General features: G+C 39.6%; 1 protein-coding gene across 1 annotated transcript; it reads right to left on the minus strand.

Moving 5' to 3' along the window:
- Nucleotides 1–1,187: 1,187 nt before the first annotated feature.
- On the minus strand, nucleotides 1,188–24,023 carry PCGF6 (polycomb group ring finger 6). The gene is made up of 10 exons (XM_042019239.1): nucleotides 23,664–24,023; nucleotides 22,629–22,728; nucleotides 21,236–21,332; nucleotides 20,637–20,692; nucleotides 18,341–18,400; nucleotides 17,636–17,744; nucleotides 15,630–15,657; nucleotides 14,967–15,065; nucleotides 8,721–8,807; nucleotides 1,188–3,480 (listed from the first exon to the last, which is right to left on the minus strand). The coding sequence occupies exons 1-10, from the start codon at nucleotides 24,006–24,008 to the stop codon at nucleotides 3,430–3,432; spliced, it is 1,032 nt and encodes a 343-aa protein (XP_041875173.1). The 5' UTR covers nucleotides 24,009–24,023; the 3' UTR covers nucleotides 1,188–3,429.
- Between the last annotated feature and the right edge of the window lie 356 nt (nucleotides 24,024–24,379).

Consider the following 24,379-nt stretch of genomic DNA (forward strand, 5'->3'; position numbering starts at 1 on the left):
GAGACCAACAGAAATAAAACTGCAGCAGGGGAGCTGAAAGAAGATTGGCACATTTTAAAGCAAGCAGGCTGATTATGCAGGAAACCACAGAGCCCCAGCTCAGCCTTGGCAATAGCTAAAGGTCACCCTGCTGCACACGGATGTGCCCCAGGGGATCTGCAGCACTGGAGAGCAGGAACACATCAGTGCCTTCAGGTGAAAGAAAGCAGGATGTTCAGCCAGGAAAACTATGCTAAAAATACACTTTCTGAAGGCAGGTGAGGAAGAAATAAAGGGAAGTGGACAAAAGGGAAATAACAGGTCACTAAGCATTCTTGTCAAAATACCTCAGGCTACAGACCTTCAGTCCTCCTCATTAAGCCACCGAAAGGGTGAAGAAGGGAGTGTTGGCCTTCTGCATGTTAGCTGGTATGTGATTTACCCAAAAGGAAAATCCTTTGAAAATATCCAGGAGCCCCTTTTATTTTTTGAAAAACAGAATTTGACACTGACATTAGTGCCAGTGGCAGCACAGCCCTCTCAGGGCCACGCAAGTCAAATGCATCCTAGAATGACATTAATTTGAATTAACTATCAGCTTCTATACAGCTGCTAAACTCTGCACATGAGTCTTCTTTAGAAATGAAGTACAAGCCAGGATTAGGGGTGAATTTGCAATGTAAAATGTGACTATACTGATAATGGTATTTTAGCACAGAGCTATAAATCAAAAACAAACCCCTGAGTGATAATGGGGGCAATATGGAGTATTTGAACCAGCTGCCTTAATTCCAGAGGCAGAGAAAGATCCAGTTCACAGGGGCTTGGTAACAACAGACATAAACATGAAAGAAAATAATTGAGAGGTGGCTTTCACAAAAAGATGTTCTTGTTGACGAAAAAAGGGGTCCTGTAAACGACACGATTATTTCTCCTGTATTTCTGTGGAAAAATCATCTTGACATCTTTACTGAGCTATTTCTCACTAAGATCCACATTAAAAAGAGAGTGCCAGAGATTTCATGTTACTCCAGCTAACAATACCACACTTAGCTCCAGTAGAGTTTGGTATTGAATTACCCTTCACCATTCAGTCTCTTAATTGAAGTTTGTCATTCTAACAACCCCAGAGCACATTCAGCAGTTTCACTATAATCTACTATAATTCTGAGGCTGACATAGGAAACACGGCATGGAAACAAGAGGGCTCAATTTTAAATTGGCTAAAATAAAGTTTATTTTACTGTTACAATATATAATCTTTTATCAACACAACTCACAAAGTGTTTACAAAATAATCTCATTTTCTGCTGCATTTTAAACACTACTTTTATACAAACTTTAAAGGTAAAATAGGAGTTTGTAGCTAAAAAGGCTTTTTGTTATATTTTTTTAGAAGCATCAGGAGAATTACTTCAAACAAAACTTTTTTTTTGTTATGGTACCACCTTCCCAGACAAAACAATGTTTTCTTGTAAAGACCTGAGGGACGATTCATGAAAGCTTTCCTTAGACAAAGGATGCCAGTCCTCTTAGGCTGACAGTGAACAAACACATTTGAGCCCTTGCAGCCAGGGGGGCAATGGAATCTGGAGGTGCATTGGGAAGAGTGTGGCCCGCAGGTCTAAGGGAAGTGATCCTGCCCCTCTACTCAGCCCTGGTGAGGCCACATCTGGAGTGCTGTGTCCAGTTCTGGGCTCCTCCGTACAAGAAAGACAAGGAGCTCCTGGAGGGGGCCCAGAAGAGGCCACAAAAGGTTGCTCTGCTCCTTACTGACACTTAAATCCCCCTCACTGCTCCTGGCAATGTCCCCTCCATGCCTGACTGGCTGTCCAGGGCTTCCAAGTCTGGATGGAGCTCAGGGCTGCTGCTCGGATGTCTCCAAGCTCCAGAATCCCTGTACAGCTCAATCAAAACCTCAGCCCTGGACTTACCTCAGTCACTGCTGCTGCCTCACCAACTGACTGAAAGAAATAAAGGAGGATTGGAAGAAGGAAGAACTTCTTCACACTGAGGGTGGCACAGCACTGAACAGGCTGCCCAAGGAGGGTGTGGAGTCTCCCTCTCTGGAGACATTCAAAACCCACCTGGATGCATTCCCATGTCACCTACTCCAGGTGACCCTGCCTTGGCAGGGGGTTGGACTGGATGATCTCCAGAGGTCTTTCAACCCTAACAATTCTGTGGTTCTGTAACTTAGGTGCTCTAAAATGCCTTACAAAGGAATCTCTTCCTTTTCCCCGCACTGACCGTAGGGAAGGCAAGGAGCGTGCTGCCTGATGGAAGCTTTCATGAATCCCCACACTGATGACCCAGTATGCAGCAAGACCATAACACACAGAGCTCTCTGATTCTTAATGCTGCACAAGACAACACGGAAATCTTAAACAGAAGAAAATTTGAAGTGTTACAGTTGTCACAAAACCTAGTATTTTAACATGTTAAAATTAAAGTCACCTAATGTCTTCCGTGAATCTGGTAGTAACAGGCAGGTATTACATTACTCAACCCTGGTCTCCACTACAATGCAATGCACTAGAACACATCAGAAAGAGTGGAAAAAGCAACCATTTTCACAGCTGCTGGAGAGGTATGTGCTAAAGTGAATGGATTTCTGCTTCTAACAGTCAAGTGAGTTGACATATTTTACATGATAGAAGAATCAGATTGACAGTGATTACTTTATATACAGCAAGCAGGTAGAAAGAGGTGCTACTTTTTTTTTTCATGCATAGTTTAACCAGCTTACAGCTAGCTCATCTCCATTCACACTAGAGATGCATGATCCACCATTTGGTTTAAGCCAAACTACCAGCAAATATATTTCCAGTGCAAACAAAATTGTCTTTCTTCAAGAAAAACAACTAAATTTAATGCTACTTCTCAAAAAACAATGCTTATGCTGCATCATTTTCTACCTATTTTGGTCTGCATTTCTGAAGTTTCCTTCCTCTCCCCAAATCACATCCAAAGACAGATGATCACAGTACACTTTTTTTTTTTTTAGGCAAATGACTGTCTCTTCCCCAAAACAAATTATACTGCTCACTGAAGATCATCCCTGAGTGCACTGTTCTAGCTAGACACGTAGACAGCAAGAGATATCTCAGAGCTTAGAGGAAAAAAAGGCTGTTCACCCTGTGAAATCTTGTGGTTTTAGAAAGTAAAAAAAATTCAGCTACTTTGAGCATTTAATTTCCCTGAGCTGAGTGAAATTTGAAGATAGTAATTTGTGACATGAAGCATAGCAACATCTACAGCTGTACTTACGGAAGCTGCAATATTTTACAGTGGTGAAGTCAGACACTACATTACAAGCACACAGCAGTTATGGTGGTTCCTTTCACTTGCTTCCTGCCACAGGAAATGCGATGGCTTCTTTGGTGAGAAACAGCAGTGAAGAAGCTCCATGACTTCAGATTCTTTTGCCTTCTGATATTCCAGCAACCTTTAAGTTAGTGGAGATACCACCAGGCCATAGTGCAGCACTAGCAGACCATCCTAGAGAGAAGAGAAAGAAACTGTCTCATCATAGCACTTTCCCTTCTCCTCGAGGCATTTCTGTCACCACCTGGTACAACAATTGCTGCATGGCAGGACCCCAGGTACAATATCACCATTTTATACCGTGTCCCTTCCGTATGGACAAGGCAAGTTTTGATATATCAAGGCAAATAATTGTATTCCCCTCTCCTCTTTCAGATGGAGAAGGGTGTTAAAAAGAAAAGTAAAATCTGGTACTGCTTTTATTTTAAAGTTTTAATTGCATTATCTTCATACAATAAGCTCTTGTTTACAAGTCGTGCTGATATCCACAGCATATGGTGGAGCAAAAAAAAAAGTAATCCATTAAGTAGTTCTAGAAGGTGCTGCCAGAAGTTGTAGAAGAGTCTAGACTACTACTACATACATTTATTGAGTAATAATATTGAATTAAAAGACCTCAAAATGACAAACTAGTAGTTTATTAACTCATGTTTCTCCTCTTCAAAGACTGCTCAACATAATGAAAAAACCCTTTCACCTGGGAAACAGGACACTTCTGACCCATTAGTCTTTCTTATGTCAATTCACACACAGCTGCTGAAAGGCCTAGCACTTAGTCTGCTTCCACCACAGATCCACTGGGAACCTGACATTGCATTACACCTGTTTATATGGGCAGACTTAAAAAAAAATTTTCTTTTGAAGAGAGAACTACATTAGTACCAGCTGACATGTTAGAACTTCTACCATATTTTGCTTCAGATGTTTTTATCTATTAACACACAGGTTGTAAGATAATGTATTAGCTCACTAACTTCTTCTCATCCTGTTAATAACCAGGAATCCATTGCTAACTCCTGAAAGGCTTACAGGACAAAACAGGAGCTTTAACTCACAGGTGGCTAGCATAAACTGGAATACCAGCATTGCAATATGAAGAGAGAAGCCTGATTGTCCTCGCTTCTTGTTAGGTTGAACAGGTTCTAAGAGGTTACTCAGGAACCTCTTGGCACATAAAAACATTGCTATACTTTCCCAAAGGTACTTACACTTTGTGCCTGTTAGTTCCTTCAAAAGAGAAAATAAGACACATTCAAAACTTTATTTTTTGGAGAAAAATTGTGGTCAAAACCAGTTTTTCCTCTATTTTCCAGTTTCTTAAAGAAAAGAAATATTTATACAAGAAGAAAATGCTACAATGTATTCTTTGATGAATAGTTTTCAAATGGTACTTTTGGCAGTAGGACATTTAAAGGAAATAGCCCTGTTAACCCAAGGCCAAACCCACTGCAATTCCTTTTCTACAAAGAGAAGCTGAGAGTTACTTCAGTACTGGCACTTCTCACTCTGTAATTATTCACTTGTAAATTATTACACGTTTCTATCTATGTCCAGCTGCTCTCTCTAGATACTGTTATTAAAAGGAAGTCCAAACAGAGAATGAGCTCTCACTGCTCATTACAAATCTCAAGGCTAACTCAGACAGGCACAAAAGAACAGCAAAGCTCTCGAGTGTCCTTTGACACACATTTGTGACCCTAAAAAAATTGCGAAGGATCCCATCTGTTACACCCAGCTATAAACTTTAGAGTGGAACTGACAGACCAAAACATCAGAGCATACACCCCTTTTGATGTTCTAAGAGCAGCAGCAACAAAAAGTGCCCCACTTTCCAAATTCAATAACCCCATAGCAAAGAGTAAATCAGTTCCATAGGAAATGTGTGCTAGAAGGTCACAGTAATTAAATTAGAACACAGCTCTTGCTGCCTAGCTCAGGAGACCAAAAAATAGTACAATAGCACTGGGTTACAAAAAGGTGAGAGCTACAAAGAGACCATTATAATCTGCCAAACCTCTGTGCCAAGGTCCAAGGACATCAAGGAAGCTACTCCTTTCAGCTTTTCCCATGTGTGAGTTCATGATATCCATCAGTGATGCAGAACTCTGAGAAGGCCCAGTTTTAGACAAGTGAAAATAACCAGCAGCTTGGATAAGGTTGCACTTGTGCAGCAGAAGGGAGGAAGGTAATACAGGGAAGAAGCTATATTCTCATTTAGTTAATAACGAGCTTCCTTCCTCAGCTACTTGATCACACTCTTAATTACAGGCAGATCTCAATGCCTGGTAACAAAACTGAGCCTTTAAAAGTTTCTCTAAATGTCTTTGATCACACCTTGCAGCAAATTCCACAAATTTCACACTGTTCAAAAAAAAAAAAAAAGCAAAGTTGTTTCTTATTATATAAATTCTGTCAGTGAGTTTTTTATGGTTTTGCCCTAAACAGAGCTAGAAATCCTACTTTCAGCTAATTAGGAAATTTTAACCAACCACCTTATTTCAGTAATGTCAAAATATCTTAAAAGATTAAACGAGATTTAGTACTGACTCTTTTTTAGCCTTCAATCAACTACTCAGAAATGAACATGTTAATTGCTTACATTCAAACCACTAAACTTGGTTGCCTATTTACTCCAATTAAAACAACCCTAACAGGTTACTATGGGGCCAACGTCTGGAATATTTATTTTATCATCAGATTACACTTGGTCTTCCCACACTTGTTGGAAAGGCAGAAATGTATCCAGAAGAGCTAAAATCCTGCTAGCTTGCACCTCCAGGACACTTTCATTTAGTCAGGCTCTAAGGCATCACTACACAGTACTAGTCACTAGGAAAAAAACCACCAAAAACAAATACAACACCCAAAATCTTCACAAACAAATCTTAAGAACCATTCAGTGTAAGTAAAAGCCACTAAACCCCTGACAGTGATTATGGTCCAGAAAAATCAATCACACACAATGTATGTTATGCTGTACTGCAAATGCTACCAAAGAATGCACATTAAAATTAATATATTTGCCAAAGAGAAACTTATCTGCATTTTTATAATCACTTTTCCCAGCAAAAAGAATAACTGCTAACATGAATGAACTTGACTCAGAATAGCAGCTATTTTTCTCCTCTAACTGTGGTGGTACTCATCTAAATAAAAGAGCCCAATGTTATTCCTTTAAATGACTTTCTGTTGCAGAAGTAGCTACTGAAGCAGTTTTCTTTGCGTGAAGCATCTACAATGAACCTCAGAAACCTGTAAACGACAACAGCGGTTTTGAACAGTGTCTCAGCATCCTGGTGAGAGCTGTTAGGGACATTCCAAGCTCCAACACTGATTTGGAAAGGCTGGAAAGTTACAAAGGCACAAGATGCCCTTGGAGTTTAATGTAAAATTCATCAAACATTCCTCTGTATTTGTAGTTTCACTGGCCAAGACAACTGTGCCTCTTACTGAATTTCACATCCTGGTGAGAAACAAACAACTCTCACTATTTTAGACTTGACCTGTCTGTTGGGATTTTTTTCCATGGATGATTATCTAAAAATATTTTCCAAGGTTTTTTTAACCCTACAAACGCATTGTCTTGATTTCTACAAAATCATATCATGTTAGACTAAAGAACATGAAAATGTCACAATTATTTCAGTATCAAAAAAGAAGCAACATTCCTACTGTAACTATTTGGCATCCTAAGAGGTTTTCTAACAAAATGAAGAGAAATTAAGGATGAACCTGTCTTTCAAATTTCCTGACAAAAGTGACTATAAAAGAACAAAACTTCACAAAAAGCCAAGATTTTTTTTTCCTGTTTGTTTGTCCAGTAGAGAAGCCTTGAGAGAATTAACTGCTAGCATACTGGTTTGGTAATAAACAAGACTTGAAACATCACTGGAGAATGCATCCCCAGACAACTGCTCTCTTCGTGGAGCTGCTGACTGGTACTTCATCACTAAACATCAATCAGGCAGACCCAATTCTGACAAGAAATGAAACTGATGCAGTATTCCTTGAAGTGCTCCCCCAAGAGCATTTCTCATACATGGAAAGCTTTTGTGCTAAGTTCAAGTCTAAAACCATATATGTGACTATACCCCTGGACTGAGAAATGTATCATCCCCCTGCCATTTACTGAAGCTTCTAGTAGAGGGCACTTCCATCACTATGTGCTGATTGCTGAATTTACTTACAGTGATTCATAATGTTAGAAACAAGTTTGTCACCAGTACCCACTTCCTCCCAGTTTCAATCCCCTGCTCCCCAAACTGGGTTAGGTTACATTTTCATTTCTTCTTCATGCTATTATAAAACAGCTAAGGCATCAGATGTGGCATTCATTCCCTTCAACTGCAGAAACAGCACAAGCCTCACAGACTTTTAATGTCTGCCAACATTAACATGAGCCAAATACCTCTGCCCTGACTCTGGCACCCCTCCTAGTGATTCCAATCAGGTACAAGTGATGCAAAATCCAAGATATCTCAAAATCAGATTTTCACTTCCTGCTCCCAACACAAAAGCTTTCTTGTAGAATAAGAGAGCTCAGCAGGAATCTTAAATGTAAAGGTTTGTGCATGTGTGTACACAAACAAGTGAGGAGAGCCGATTTTAGCCCTTCTGCTATCTGCTAAGACTGCTTTCCAAATAAAATACCAATCTAATCCTATTTCTTCACACTGTATTAAATATTAACTTTTCAGACTTCCAAGTTTAGATTAATACACAGTTTATCATATATCATAATTTTACATCTCTATCTTACTATGCACTTGAAAGAGCACTTCACTGTTTTTGCAGCGCTTCTAAAACAGTGTGATCCTTTAAAGATGCTTTCAAAAGAGTCACAAAGAATTTAAAAAAATTGCATTCTTATTTGCAAAGCCAGCAACACTAAAGACAGCAAGTTATCAACAAGAAATAGCTGGCCATAAACTCATGCTGTGACCAGAACCAATACAATATGTATCAAGCACATTTACTGCATTCATTACCCTCTATCATTGGTTTGTGTTTGTTTGAACAAGTTTATTCTCCTGACCCAGTGACAAGGATAGCCTTATTTGGGATTTGTCCTCTGACTTCCTGCAGCGATGCATTTGCCAGAGAGGAAAACCAAGGAATGTTAATTGAAAGAATGGCTGGTACAATTTATTACTGATAAGACAGCAACTTGTTTTGGGGGGAAAAAAACCTCCAAAACAAACCCCAAAACAAACCCCTCATATCCAGAACATCATGAGACCAGCAAGAACACAGTACACTTGTCAACTCTATTTACAAGATAAAAACAATTTTGCATAAGCTGGAGAGATTTTTCTAAGTGACTTCTTCAGACAAGCTGGTGCTACCTGAGGGCTTAAGAGAAGTCTTCTGTTTTGAAACAGAATACCTGGAACAAAGCCCCAACTGCCACGTACCTGTACTGCACTCTCTCCTATGACTTGGCGGATTTCCCTCAGTGTCTGGTAGTGCTCCAGCAGGTGATCACCACATATTATATCCACCTGCGAAAAAACACAAGCATGGTGAAGTCCAACTTACCTTTGGAGTAGCAAACCAGTATCCAAGCCCTTTTTTATTAGCAGAGTTATATTCTAGCATGTTAAACACTAAGCCACCTTCACCTCTGTTGTCCAAATGTATTTAGCATTCACAGCACTACTGCACTGCCCTAATGCCTCTCATGGCCCTGACCTGTGCTCACTGCTGAGCACAGAGGACAGTTTATTGTTTCACTCAGTTTGGGGTGTCCACTGAAGCAAGCTATTTAGTAATAGCTGTGATGAATTTAATGGGAATTTAGATCATATATTAAAACAACCACACAAACATCTGGAGTCATTCATCAGTTGCAGAAGAGGGAAACTTTTTTGTGCCACCAACAGAAAGTGAGCCATTGCCACCCTTATTCTTACCTTGAGTGAGAAAACACATGACTAATTCCACTTAATAAAGCTGTTTGGAAGAAGTGTCTTAATAGAAAAGAGCACCTTGGTGCATGCCACTGTCAGCAATTACATCACACAGTCCTCCTTCAGCATGCACTCAGTCAGTATTCCTGGGGTGCAGCTGCAGGGCACACTCAGCAGTTCCATGCATTGTCCTCTCCTGCAGCTGAACTCTATCAGTGGTGCCTGCAATTCCACAGGAGGCACTTCTGTTTAGTAACTGCCCACAAAAACATAATTTTGTCGAAAACACAAACCATAATCAGGTATTTTGAATTCCTTGCCTTGACTATTATTAAAAACAGGCCCTTCTATAAAGTTACCATGTATTTACAGTGCATAATGTAAATCCAGTCTCAAATGTTCCAAATTAGAGCAGTTAACATAGCACTGTTTTTCTCTCTCAACTGCAGCTTGCTTACATTTTCCTTACGAGCAATTTCTAGATAAGGAAACGAGAGTGCTCTCATTTGTTAATTGACAAGACCTCAAAACTGAAGTTAGGAGCATTGACAGTGAGCTGTCCCACAGCTTTGTGCAAGGGAACTGCCTAAGCTCTGCCCCTGCAGCAGTTGGGGAGCACACTGCAATATCATGATGTCTTACACAGCCACCTTCCACCCAGGATGCACGCTGTGCTGCAGCTATTCCACTTCTCCAGATTTATCTTCTTCTGCAAGCTGACCCACTACCTCTCTCTTGTTCTTCATGAAGAGATTTAGTAAGACTTATGCTGGCAGACCACATTGTTCTGAGACTTGGGAATGTGGGAATTCTACTCCTCAGAGGCTCAAAAAGAACTAATTCACTGCACCATCTGTATTGTATGAGAATGATGCAGAATATTCTCTTCACATTTGATTGGTAATGTGCAAAAGATGTAAACTGCTTAGTAGTACTTCTGCTTTTAGCTTCTACAAGAAAGCCAGGAAGTAAAAATTTGAGTGGACTTAACAGTAAACACTGATTAGATATTGGTCCATATATACTCACATATTTAACGTTAACTTTTGATGTACTTAACACAGCACTTGAAAAATATATTTCTTTCTCTTTTGGAAAACTGGCTGCAGTTATTCTGCTATCTTCCATGCATTCTAATCTCTACAGTTATTACTGCAGGAAGACAGCCATGACTGCTTTGCTTTCCAGAGATACAACTTTAATTACTTTTGCTTTATAAACTTACTTCTACAATTTTTATACCATAATGCACTGAAAACTCAATCCTGCTCCCAATGAAACATAACACATAAATGTTTTATATATTCTACAGACATAGAAAATCTAATCTGTTTGACCAATACAGGATGCAAACAGACAGTCGCAGCTGCTGACAATCTCTCAAAACAGAATTAGAATGCTGGTTTGAAAGTATCCCACTGTTGTACCTGCTGCTCCAGTTTCAAATGGCAGTCATTAAAGAGCCAGTGTCTAATAATAAATTGAGAAGAGTTTTTAACATTTACTGTATTAGAGTTCTCTGAATACCAAATGCTTAATCTCCTAATTCCAGCACCAAAGCCTGAAATTCTGCCTGCTAACTGTTATGCTAGGATTCATTCTGTAAAGACAAGAGAATAAAACGTATGATGAAAAAAAAAATCCCAGGTCAGTGTGAAAGTAAGTTGTGAAATGTGTCTCAGAGGAATCCTTGTGCCATACAGGAATTAACATGTTCCATTACAAAAGAGGCACCAGGACCAAAGTGCTATGAATTTACTAAAATTTCAAATGACTGGTAAAATTGAAGCCAACTAGTACTGATTGCCTGAGACAGCAATAACTGTAGCTGGACATTTTGCTGAAAGGAAGCATGAAGGTGGATCTGCTGAATACTTAGTCCCTTCTGTTAAAATTCTTATTAATATTAAGGAGGCTTTCCATTATGACATTTCTTTTCTTTAGGTGGCATGTCTGCTATTAAGAGCTATTTCTCTAACAGCCACCATAACAGACAATTATAAATTCATGCTCACTAAGTAAGACAGAAATACAAATAGAAAAAGTTCATGTAAGGAACACCTTACATAAGACTCATCCCAAGGGAGAAGTTGGCCCAGAAAGAAGTAGAGTTCAATCAATGGTTTCTAAACCAACTCATATTACCCAGGGAAGGACAAGGAAAACACAAAGTTTTAGAGACTGACATGAGTATTTGGGCTAGTTATTCAAAAAGCTGTCAGAGTTTCCCATTTCCTCTAGCTGCTGTTTACTTTCCAAATGCCCTGGATGCTTTTATTCCAGGGTTAAGACTGGAATAAAGAAATCGCATCAACAACTACACTGTATGAGCACAGAGTCCTTTCTTCCAATCTCCCCCCCCAAGGCTGCAGTTCATACACACACTTTCAGGAATGCACATCTGGTTACAGAACATTTCTGTTCCATCAGCTACGTTAATGAATTCCAAGCACCTGAGCTCAAGTCTTTCAGCAGTTTCTCTCATCCTTACAGAAGAATTAGCAAGAAGGAATACTGCTGCTGCTACAGGAGGACCTTAAAGGAAATCACACTCTAAAGAAAACTTCTGATGTCAAAGACAAGAACCTACTGGGTTCCAAACACCACAACCTATATTTAGCTCCTGTTAGATGTTAGCTACTTAGCTATTACTGGCAATTCCACTTTCCAAAAAATTATTTTCACCCTCTCCCAACAAATTCCAGCAAGAATATTCAAGAGAGACCTTGTAATTAGAAGCATACATAAATACATACAGAAAATTAATTGTTGCCCAAAGCACAGAGTTCAAAACAAAGCATCAGAAAGAGAAAACTACAGTCTGCCAGCTCAAGTGGTAGATAAAAATAAATGAAGCCTTAACCTTCAGATAAACTAGGGAGTTTAAATCATAATCCATTTGCAAATGCATATACAGAAGTCTGAAAGCAATTTGAAGCCTCAGAGTAGGAAAAAAAAAGAACAAAGGCAGTAACTTCAAAACTGCTTTTAAGACTTTTATATATACTGTCACACACAAGTCAGATGGCTTATTTCACATTTTCATTAACCTAAATCCATTGCACTTGTGCAGGTCAATGAAGAAGGGCGAGTATCAGCTCATATTCCACGTGAAAAGATTAAGTCAGAAATGTCCAAACAGAGTCAGGAGTTCAGGCGGGTGGGTAACATACATTCTATCACTTGGTCACCAAATCAGCTCTAATAGGGAATGACTGAAACATTCTCAAATAGCACTTTTGCAGACTGTCAAACTAAGCTGATGTTCAGTAGGAACTGCCTGCACTCACAAAACAACCACACTTAGTGTCCTTATGAGAAGTTTCAACAATGAAACCAAAACTGCAATTGATATACTGAAGAGAGAAAGGAGGAAATAGGCTGGTGCCTTCCTTACAGTCAAATCCTTTCAAGTCCCAAGTAAGACAAAATTCAACTTTTGCAATAAATTTTCTGTAGATAAATGTAGGAAAAAGTACCGCAAATGTAGTGCATTTTAGCTCAATATGCCTGAAACATATGTTTCTGAAAGAAACTTCCTAGCTTCCCAGGAAATCTAATTCTTGGACTCAAGTCCCAAGCTAAACACACCAAACTCAAGACATTTTACATAAAAATGGATTATTTTAGATAATGAAGAGAGTTGGAAATTAAGACTAAAGAAGTAATATTAAAAGGAAGAGCTTGTTGTCCAAAGTTAGTATCTATTTCTTCTTTTAACATACTTTGGGGAAGCCTACAGGAAATGAACCACTGCAGTCCTCAACATTTCCAAATTTCTACAGCAAACTAAAAAAGCAGCAAAGAACCTTCTACATTTAAATTCTTTGCACATATGGTTTGTAACCTAGTTCTCTAAATTCTTCTGCCCGTGCAAATTCACAATCAGGTTCTCCTTAATTTTGTTTTATGGTTTGTTTTATTAGCCATCCTGGGAAGCTGGAGTAAGACATGTTTCATTAGACTTACTAATCTTCAAAGACGTATCTGACATCTCTTTCACTCTCTGCATGTTTACCAACAAACCATCAGCTTCAGTTTTGTGTACTACCATGAGAAAGTAACAGCTCAGTACATACACTCCTTTAATCTTAGTCCCCATATGACAAAGAAATTATCAACTCAGGCTAGAAAGAAATACTTCCAGCTTCATTTCCCAAATTCCGTAGTTTTTAAAAAATAAGCCCCGATATCTTCAAGAAAACAGTCATGACTTGGGGCATAAAAATCAACTACAGGTTTCTAATGACAAAAAAAAACCTACTGAAAAAAAGATGGGAGCATATCATTTAAGATGGGAAAAAAAGGCAGCCAAGGCATCTCTCTGCACAAGACAGATGATTTAACATTTCCTCCAAACAGGCAGGGCTTGCACAGAAGAGACCAAGAGATTAGAATTAGCCAATGATTGTGCCTTACACCACGATGGCAAACTAGATACTAGGAGAGATAGGAATGACTGGCTCAGCATCAAGAAACATCTTGAGAAAGGAAGCCTATGAACTCATCAGCTTTTGAGATGTAATAACATTTATGCACTAATAGGGGATGGTACCTGTCTGGCAAAGTCCAAGTAGAAAGTAATTAATGGGAGAAAAATTCTCAAGCTATCTCTACTAGATGATCTCAAGATTGTAAAATCTGAAAGATACCCAACACATGGGTCCAGGTTGATTTTGAAGGATGGATACCCACAGTTTCCATGACAGATGCTCAGTGCTCCTGAAAATTGACATTTTGATATACTACTTAAGAAAATCCAAACAAACAAAACAATTCCTTCCCCTCAAATAAACAACTCAATTAATGCAAGAATTTTCTCCAGCCTCATTTTGAGGATACTTTTATCTGTTTAGAATATCAAGTCACCACCATGTAAAAGCTACAAACTCTCACTGAGAGGAAACCAGCAAATGAAAATACATTAATTCCTCTGCAGGATGAATAATTTATACCCGATTTTCTTTGTCATCACTGAAAAGGTAAGCAGCATGAACGCTCATTACTGAGGCACACAGTCATGCTGTATCGTCCCACAGCTACTGCTCTATGAGAACAATCTTAACTCCAAACCCAGCACTTAACTTCTACCATTTGCCTATTCACATCAGCATCAGCTTGATCTTCCAGGAACTGACAGCTTTAAGAATTATTTACACATTACGGAACTCTTCCACTTTCTCAACTGAATGGCTGCTGAAATACACTGAAGAACTGGAAACTGGTTTTGACATGCAGTTCCTCTCAAAATGGTTGAGAAATATGAAGCTAAATTCTTTTGTACCATATGCTGCTCCTTTCAACTCTTATTTGGAGGAAAGTGTCTGTATTTGCATTCATACCTTTCATTCCAACACATTCATCTACAGTATAATTCTTTCTTAGCCCTTGTTTGTCTTAAGTTAAATTTTACTACTATTCAGCTTGCACCTGTCTCTGCCTTTGCATGCTCCCACATTCCCACTTTCCTGTCCAGTTTAACAGCAGAATCTCTTGGCTTTGAATCTCATCAGGTGAAATTTTACATGGCACTTTAGAAATTCTGTCCAATTAGTACAGTACTATGAAACCGTGAACAGGTTGCAGATGAGTTAGAAGAGTTGTTCCTTGCAGAACACAACATTTCAAACAATTAATTTTTTAATCCTTACTGCATTAAAAAACCCTAACATTACTTCTAGAATCTAATGAACAATGGAAATGTCTGTCCAAAGCACAGAAAACTTGTGACTGCTACAGCAAGTGACATACCTGACAAGCAGGGTCTAGATCCATTTTTCTTCTGAGGAATTTCTCCACATGTCCAATTGTTGCCTCCCCGGAAACACGTACAAACTTCTTTTCCAAAGGCTGTACAGAATAAATAAGTTAAAGGTTTTGACACTAATCCCTCATAAACTCCAAATCCAAGTGACAGCCCAATAACAGAGGGAGACAGCTTACATTTTTGGACCCTTCTCTGATCTACCTGCAGATTACCTCGTAGGGAAAGGACTAAATATGTATTAAGACTCCAGACACTGCTTAAACATTCAAAAAATAATCAGCAACTGATTATTTTTTAAATGTTTTAAACAGCCCTATGTTTAGTGTGGCCCAAAAACCCAGGATAAACAACAAGGCAGAAAGAAGGGCAAATACGAGACAGAAAGGATAAGAGGTGATACTGAAGATGAAAAAAGATGATGAAAAAATACTGTGAAATATAAGGATAAAAAGAAGAAAAAATGCTGGGTAGGTGTGATGTTATACAACAGTAGGTTTGAAATACACTGTAATACAAGATTGATTATTATTATTCTGATGAAAGTTCCAGCTGCACTCAGTATAAGAAAACCAAACTAAATTAAATATACTCAGGTTATAATTATTTCTGAAGTAAACCATAAGAGAAAAATTTAATCATATTTGTACCTTAAAATTCCCTGTGCCTTCATTAGCTCTGAAAAAGCAAAAGAGTAAATAGTCAATATTGCTAAGATTAACAGTTATTAATATCCTCAAGCTCTTTATTATAAGAGTGACTTACTGATTTATGAATCTTGCATATCAAACTTATTTTCCCAACTCAGGCTCTTCCTTTCATTAAACTGCTATACATGAAATAATATTAGACTGAATTTATGTATCTTTTTCCCCTACCCTTTATTTTTCTGCTCCATTTTTCTTGTGAATTCTTGTGAAATGTTAAGGTTTGTCTACATAAAATGTGAATGAAAACCAACACAGCCTAAAGCCATTTTTAAACACAACATAGCAATAATTTTCATAGGAGTAGGTTGCAATATGGATGCTGCCTAAACATCCATACTTCATGATCCTTGATATTTGGAACTTTAACAGACAGTGCCTAAGAAATTACTGACAGGACACACCCAACCACCTAAGGGGCTCTCTGGGCCACATGTTGGCCTTCCAGACTGTTCACATGACAATAGCAATGCTAATGCTATCAAGGAACTCAGGAAAGCAGCATGCGTTTCTCTGGAACGTGAAATAAACACAGAGATCGCAAATGACCAAATTTCCAGCTGGCTTCAGCCAAGGTTCACTGATTTGCACAGCCTGAGGATGTGATCTACCATTGATCATCTATACTCCACACCTCATTCTTGTAAGTGCAGTGTGTAAATTTCTCAATTAATTCAGGCCAATACATGACACTTCATTATTCTTGCATCGCATTGGCAAGTATGCACATATGAGAGAGGAAACAATGCAGTATTTTCATTGCACTGGAGATGGCAAAAAAATCCAGCGTTGCTATAAATCAGCTGACCATTTGCTACAGCAAACAAATGTAATGCTTGTGCAGACCACACATTAACATGGCACTTCAAATTACTGTGACTGAGTATGTCCACCTCTAAATATGTACCTGATATCAGACAGAGATAAGTAAAACTGTCATGAACTATGAAACAAACATAAGAAAGCTTTTCCACCACAGCTGTCGTTTTCTTTGATACAGTCCACAGCCATGGGTGACCACACTATATACTGTAGAGACACAATGTAGACAGTCAGACTTTCAAAGTAACAATTTCTTCTGGCTGGTCCAATCTATTCCAAGTTTTCTTTATCCAAAATGCTTTATTAATCTCTCATTGCCAAGACAACCTCTCTGATTTTGACCATATAAATTATCAAAGAATAGCAAAGGTTAAAAAAGTCACTAAAATAAAATACAAAGCAGATGCTGTTAAGCCATCATCTTTTTTTGTTAGAAACATTCTGTGCTTCCCTCCATATAAACAACAAAACCACAGTGGATGGTTACACATGGTATAGATAGTATTTGCACAGTATTATGTGCTCTGCTGCCAATGCTGAAAGTTTAAAATAAAACTACTAAAAACCAAATATAACAAGACAGATTCAAAACTCATCCTGTTTCTCAGGCAGATACAAGTTTACTAGCTTTGAGGTCTAAACTGACTTCTGCAAGTCAGGTATGAAGAAAATGAACTTTGAAATTAAGGCAGATACGTGGATTCACAATGCTAAAAACGTTCTATTATTTGAAAGCTGCTGAGTGCTTGCTCTGGGCACATCCAGCATTAACGGCACTGCCACCTACAGGGATCAGGGACAGGGACAGACAGGGATTTCTCTGTTCAGTTTACTGAGACAGAACTACTTTGTTAAAAAGAAAACATACCTAAATTTTAAAACCGTACTTCCTAGGAAGCTACTTTATAGGCAGACACATCTTAAACATTTAATTACCTGCATAGTCTACCTGTGCATAGCTGGCTGTCACTATTGCACTGTAAGTTAAAACTGGCTCCCCACTCCCACTGCTATTTGAGATGGAAGAAACGCACATTTAATGAAAACCAAGAGCCGGTTAATGGTCCAACACATGCTAGCAGCACCCTCATGTCAGTCAGTTGCTCTTATATTTGCCCACAGCTCACCCAATGAACTCCAGAAGTATGGAAATGTCAAGTTCTGGTGGGATCCGGAACACTGAGCCCAGAACTTTTCGAGGTCTTCCTCTGCTCGGTGGAACTGGCTGTGGGACAGCTAAAATATTCAAGTAGCCAAAATGCAAAGATAACTTGAAATGAAAGTAGCATATGATACTAACATGCACTGAGCAAAACAGAACAGCTCACCAAGTAAAAAAGCCCATGCAATTCATCCTCTTTTTTTATTACTAAATCAGCTCTTCCTACATTCTATGCTGTGTATCCGAATCAGAATTTTAATAGCTTTCAGCATGGCACTTTCCAAAGAGTTTTGTTTGTTTGATAGAAAGACACAAAATAATTAGAAAAATCCCCCATTGTTGAAAAGACTTTGAAGCTCTCATTTTTGCTCCTTTGTAATAACAGCCAGAAAATAACACTAATGCACGTTTTATATATATATCCTGACTGTAAGCGAAATACATAGTTTAAAAATTTTCAACCATGATCAGGGTTTAAGTGTTGCCAATTCATCTATTTTTGTAACCTGAGACCTGTGACAATTTATAATATCCAGATAACTAAGAACCCTGTATTTCCAATACTACTTCCACCTTCAGTTGTGAGCTAATATTTTAAAGAAAGCCCTTAAAAATAAATTATATTATATGTATTTCCTTAAGAGTGCTCCTTGAAGTGATTACAGCTCACCTGGTTTGGGCACTTCTAATCCTCTCTCTTTATAGAAATCATGCATTTGTTTTTTCTCTCCTGAAAAAAAAGCACAATACAGATTGAAATGTTTCAGATGCTGAAAATACCCATTTTCATTGACCAATTTTCAATGGTTAGAACAGTAAAAACTTCTCAAGTTTCTACAGACCTTCACCATCACTACTATTTCATGAGGCTGAGACACTTAAGAAACCCAGACTAAAAATTTTGTTAATAAAAACTGGGAGGAAATCAGAAAAACTGGCCAGAAATAATACCGAAATAGATGCAAGAAATATCCTTCTGGCTGTCATAACACGACATGGTATTTTCATACTATGTTCACATAGAACACAGTACTTTAAAACTATATTTATATATAGACATATTTTTATATATACATATATTTTTACATATATGTTCATGGTATAAACAGCAATACCATCTATAATCCATACATATCCCCTAGATTGTATATTTCACTCAGCCCACCCAAGGGGACTGTGCAGATTCATTGGCTCCCAAAGCTGAAGGTAAATGAGATGAGACGGTGAACACATCTAAAATCAGATAAATAAATATGGCAGTGAGGAAAAAATAAAAGCATTTGAGAGAATCAGTCTTAGCAACTTTTTTTGACTGAGCCAAGTGAACTTTTTACACAGAATGATATAATATAGTTCTACTAAAGTAAGAAGAATGACTATGAAATGTTATTTGGATGTTTATCTGGATACAGTGACAGCTTTGTTTCATGAGATAAGGTACACACCACTACCCACAATAGCATTTAGCAGCCAGAAAGATGCCAGTTGTCACAGTGTCATAGGTTAGCAAGCATAATCCCGGAAGGGACGTCCTTGCTAAGGGGTGCTTACAGTTTCCTCTGGGAACTGATAGAACCTATCAGCTGGCCAGTTTGAATATGGACAATTCTCTTAGCCACTTAAAGTTGTGATCACCTCTGTGATCCACGTTTAAGAATAGGCAAACTCCCCCTCCAAGCTCTCTCTCGTTTCCGGCGCTGGGACAGGTGGCTGCAGGCCCCGTGTGGGGGCCAGCGGGCCCGGCCAGGCCCTGCTTGGGCCAGGCCGGGCCGGGCCACGGCCATCCTGGAGCCATGGACCTGTTCCAGCCGTGGAACCCCCCCCCACTGCCTTGCCGTGGGCAGCCGGAGCGGCTCGGCTCTCCCCCCTCTCCACTGCGATAAGAAAAATTCAACATTCCAGCTGAAAAGCTGCAAGGCCGAGGTGAGAGTAACCCTTTTATTGCTGTGAAGAGCTGAAAACCTGAGGGAAGAGAGAGAGGAGATGCTTAAAGCTGAAATTCTGTTGTGAAGCTATGATATATCCAAGTACCCCATTGTAATTCCATGAAGATACGGGGGGTGGAGTGTTCAACTCGTGAGCAAAAGCACCTGCGCTGAGATAGGCAGATGCTGACGCAGCTGTAATTTCATGAGAAGTTTGAACAGGGAGAGATGAACCAGATGAGGACTTTTGCTCCAAACGGGAAAGGAGAAAACCTCAGTCCGTAGAGATGAACCAGATGAGGACTTTTGCTCCAAATGGGAAAGGAGAAAACCTCAGTTCCTAGAGATGCTCCCAGAGATAGTCCTAAAGATGAAGATGATGAAGACCCTTTGCTCCCAGGGAAGGAGAAGGGCCTCTGTTTTTGTTTCTGAACGGCTCAACCTTAAAATTGTACCCCAAAAAACTTCAAGAGTGGACCCTCGAAAGCAGTTGCGGGAAAAGCTGCAAGTCGGGGGAAAGGACTCACACGCAGGCAGAGAGACTCCTCTTCCTAAATGGACTGAACAATATTTGGAAGTGGGCGGCTGTCTCGTTGTGATAATGTTTTCATAGCATGAGCAAGAAGAGACTTCTCTTTCTAAATGGACTGAACAAGGTTATTATGGAAGTGGTAAACAGACTGAACATCTCAAGGGTTGTCTTTTCACATTGTCAGTGGGAGAAGGGAGGAAGGTGGGGGGAGGAGGAGAGTTCTGAAGGTGGTATAATTTTTTTTTCTTCTTTTAGGTCTGTTAATAAACTTCTTTATATTCTTTCAAGTTTGGTGCCTGTTTTGCATTTCTCCTAATTCTTATCTCACAGCAGATAAACAGTAATGAGTATTTTGGACCAAACCACTACACACAGTTAATTCATTACAACTTATAACCAAACATCACTAAACTATCTTAAAGAGTCCAGAGTAGAGACAAACTTTGAATTAGTCTGTTTTCTGTTTTTTTCAATCTCTATATACTAATACAATAAAGAAAAGGACTTACTTTCCTCCAGATTGACAACTAATTTATAGACTATGTCTTGCAGTTGTCGGTCCAGTCTATGAAATAGGAAAAAAAAAAAAAAAAAAGATGAGTCTTTGGTGCAACACAAAATGGTTTCCTTAAACTGTAATGAAGATGCCAAACACAACATTGAAATGAGATGTACGTGGAGAGGCAGAGCAGCAACTCCACATCTCTCTAAACAGAAGCCATGTAAAGTTTAAAGCACCACCCCCCCATGAACAGCTCAAGAAACCAAAACTCAATTTTTTGAGTTAATAAATAGAACATGCCAACAAGGCTTCATCTTGAAAGGAAATCCAAGCAAATAGTTAAGTGTTTGTATCACCTGTAACACTGAGCAAATGCATAAAAATACCCAGGGCAGGGGTAACAAACCCTAGAAATGGATACAAACTAGATAAAACAATAAAGAGAGTATTTTTATCTTAATTGTTGAGATGAAACTTATCCTAATGAAGAACACATGTGTTTCTTGTAACCATTCCCTTGTTTCAAATAGGAAAGCACTACAGGTCTGTAAAACAAAACATTTAAAAGCAAGTAGCAAATCTTTAAAAATGGGACAAATTTATTACCTGATATTATAGAGCGGCTGTGTCTGATGTACAACAATATTGCACTTTGGACATCTGTTGCTATAGTAGAAGTGTCTCACGATGCAGCTTTTACAAACTGTAAAGAAAAGAAATCCCGTAGGAGTCCCATGTCCAGTACACAGTGCCATCTGTTCAAGCAAAAGGGGTAAATACACCCAGACTTCCCACACAAAACTTGTCAGAGACAAAACGAAGTCACTGAACACTCCTAATCCAATGGATGCATGGGTGAGTGTTCAATGTGTACGTAGAAGGTGAGCAGAGCTAAGACAGAGTACTGACTGCTGAAAAGCACCCCACAAACAGTTTCAGTAGAAACAAGGTAAGACATCATAACTCTGCCATTTTCATTGTGTTTTACAAGTCCTTTAAAAATTTGGACAGAAAGCTACTGAGTGGAAATACCTAGAATAAATAACCTACTATCAAGTCAGCTCCCTATCAGTTTGAACAGAGGAAACTTTTCCATAATATTTACCAGGAAAGTTCTAAGACACCCCCACGGTTGCATCTGCAGCATTATGCTGTTCTTACTAACAGTTGTGCCTCTTCATAAATTGCACACTGTGCTGAATACTTCATGCTCTAAAACAAACTAGTGAGTAGTGCCCCAAAAAGGGGGGGAAAAAAAAAAAAGAGAGAGAGAGAGAGAGAGAAAGAAAGTTTTCCCTCTATGCAGTGTGAGCGTTTGGGAGGTCTAGTAAACCAGGATTCTTGGATTCAGGTAGGAACATGGGTGTGGATGAAAGAGTCCGCTTCACAGAAAGTGTTTTATTAGTTTTGAGAGAAAACAGTTCTGTTGGCACTGGAAAAACTGTTAGCACCAGGATTGAGGGGGAAAATAACAAGACAAGCACATCGAAATCAGTTTGTTATTACCCACCTATTTCCATTCATCAGATTATGGACAAAATGTCCCGTGGGTGCAGACCACTGTTTCTGTATCTGAACCGGTACTTCCACACAGGCGCTTATGGGGTTTTGTGAATTTACAAGCTCACATCAACAACAGCTTAGGAAACTTTCTAATCCATTAAAAGCAGAGCCACTCAACTTTCTTTACAGTCAAATTGCCAGAGCCTACTTAAAAAAAGAATAATTAAGAAAATGTATGTAGTAGCTCTATTTTTGTCTTACTTGGGCTTTTATCTTTTCCTACATCTTCTTCCTTCTTAATATGGAAAGCTAACTTCATGACTGATTATTTTCTGATGCTTAAAATACCCACAAACATATCTCGCTTAAGGAACAGACACAACACACATTCACTTTAAACAGAGAATTATTTTTCCAACCTCAGAACATTTCAACAGCTGAATTTGTTTGAATTTGCAACTATACCCTTAGGCAGACAATACTGACAGATACTTACAGGTGTGCAGACATTCTGTAATAGTTGTAGCATCAATAAAGTAACCTTTGCAGATGGAACACAGGATGTAGGGGGTCAACTCTACGAGGTTTATCATACGCTGCAAACAAAGACAATTGGTAAGAGTTTGAATATGCAGGCTAAGCCATGAAATTCCCTGACTGCAGCTTCCAAAATACCACAGCCTTAAATGCATGGGGAAAAATGGGATCAATATGCTACAGGAATGGGTTTTCCTAACAGATCAGTCACTCCTCATATACAGCTCTTTTCTAAAAACTTTTACCTAGTCTTCTGAATTGACCTTTTTGACAACAGTAATCCAATTTGTTTCATGAATCATACCTAAAAAGAAAACTTTAAACAATCATCTTGGGAAAAGTTCTTTTGGGTAAACTCTTTTAACAAAATATCACATCAGCAAGTTTGAAGTGGATAGTGGTGGCAACAACACCATTATTTGAAAATGCTCAGGAATCGTGTTGGGGTCCCAAATCAACATATAGAGAGTTTGTATGACAAGAGACAGGCATCTCTTGTTTCTACACACAGGTAGGGATTATACAAATATACGTTAAAGCAAAGATTGAGATTTCACTGCTTTGAATTCTGGTCATGAAGAATACTTATCAGGAACGCACAGAAGTAGCTCCACAACAGGTTTCTTGGCTGAATAGTACTATTTCAAAAAGAACAAATTTCTTCAATAGCGAAGATCTGAGATGTGTCTGAAAGATGTGACATATTAGATTCTAACATTCCGTTTCCTCTCGTCTCAAAGCCTGACTAAAGGGCTTTCTTTCCCTCAATAACACCATTCATTTCGCCCACGTGCCACCGTCTACCACCCTCTCAGCCACGCCGAGAGTTTGTAAAGGCTTCACTTAAACGAGACAGATGAAGTGAACGCGGGTAATACTAAAATAAGTAACAAAAATAATAAAATAGTAAAAATAATGACAAGCCCATTCCCACACGCGGGGCACGCCGGGAGCGGGGCCTGGCGTGCCCCGGGCACCCTCCCGCGCCCTTTACCTCCCGGTCGTCGTCCGAGTCGAGCTCCCCGTCATCCGTCCCGAATCGAGCCCCGGTGTCGCCCTCCATCTCCTCCTCCTCCACCTCCTCTTCCTCATCGTCTTCGTCGTCGTCGTCCTCATCGCCGCTGGACTCCGAGCGACCTCGCTCGAACTCGAAGGGGAGGGAGCGCGACCCCGAGCAGCTGGGGGCCCCCTCCATGTCCCGGTCCTCATCGGCCGGGCCCGGGCCCTGGCCCGCGCCCGCTCCATCCCCGCCCGACAGCGCCGGGACCCCGGATCCGGTGTCTCCCTCCATGTCCACGGACCGGGGCTGGCACGGGTCGGTCCGCGGCCCGAGGCGCATGCGTAGGAACGCCGCGGAGCACACTGGGAAATGTAGTTCTAAAGAACGCGTGGCTGCCCCACCGCGCATGCGCTGAGCCCCAACAGCTTTATCGTCCACGGCTTCTTTCTTGATTTTTTTTCCCCAAGAGGCTCGCTAATGAACGGTTAATTTGTCCCGAAAGACACTCAATCACACAACACCAGTTTCATTCAAAATTAGGTTTTAATTCCGTAACAGAATTAAATTGTTTGGGTTAGAAGGGACCTTAGAGATCACCTAGTTCCAAACGCCTTGCCATGGGCAGGGACATCCACTAGAAGAGGTTGCTCAAAGCCCCATCCAACCTTTGAGTCCCGGATCACTTACATGGATGGGGCATCCACAGCTCC

The sequence above is a fragment of the Corvus kubaryi genome, unplaced genomic scaffold (genome assembly GCF_017639235.1).
Source record: "Corvus kubaryi isolate FWS band 111438036 unplaced genomic scaffold, C.kubaryi_AGA036_p1.0 138, whole genome shotgun sequence".
Taxonomy (NCBI): domain Eukaryota; kingdom Metazoa; phylum Chordata; class Aves; order Passeriformes; family Corvidae; genus Corvus; species Corvus kubaryi.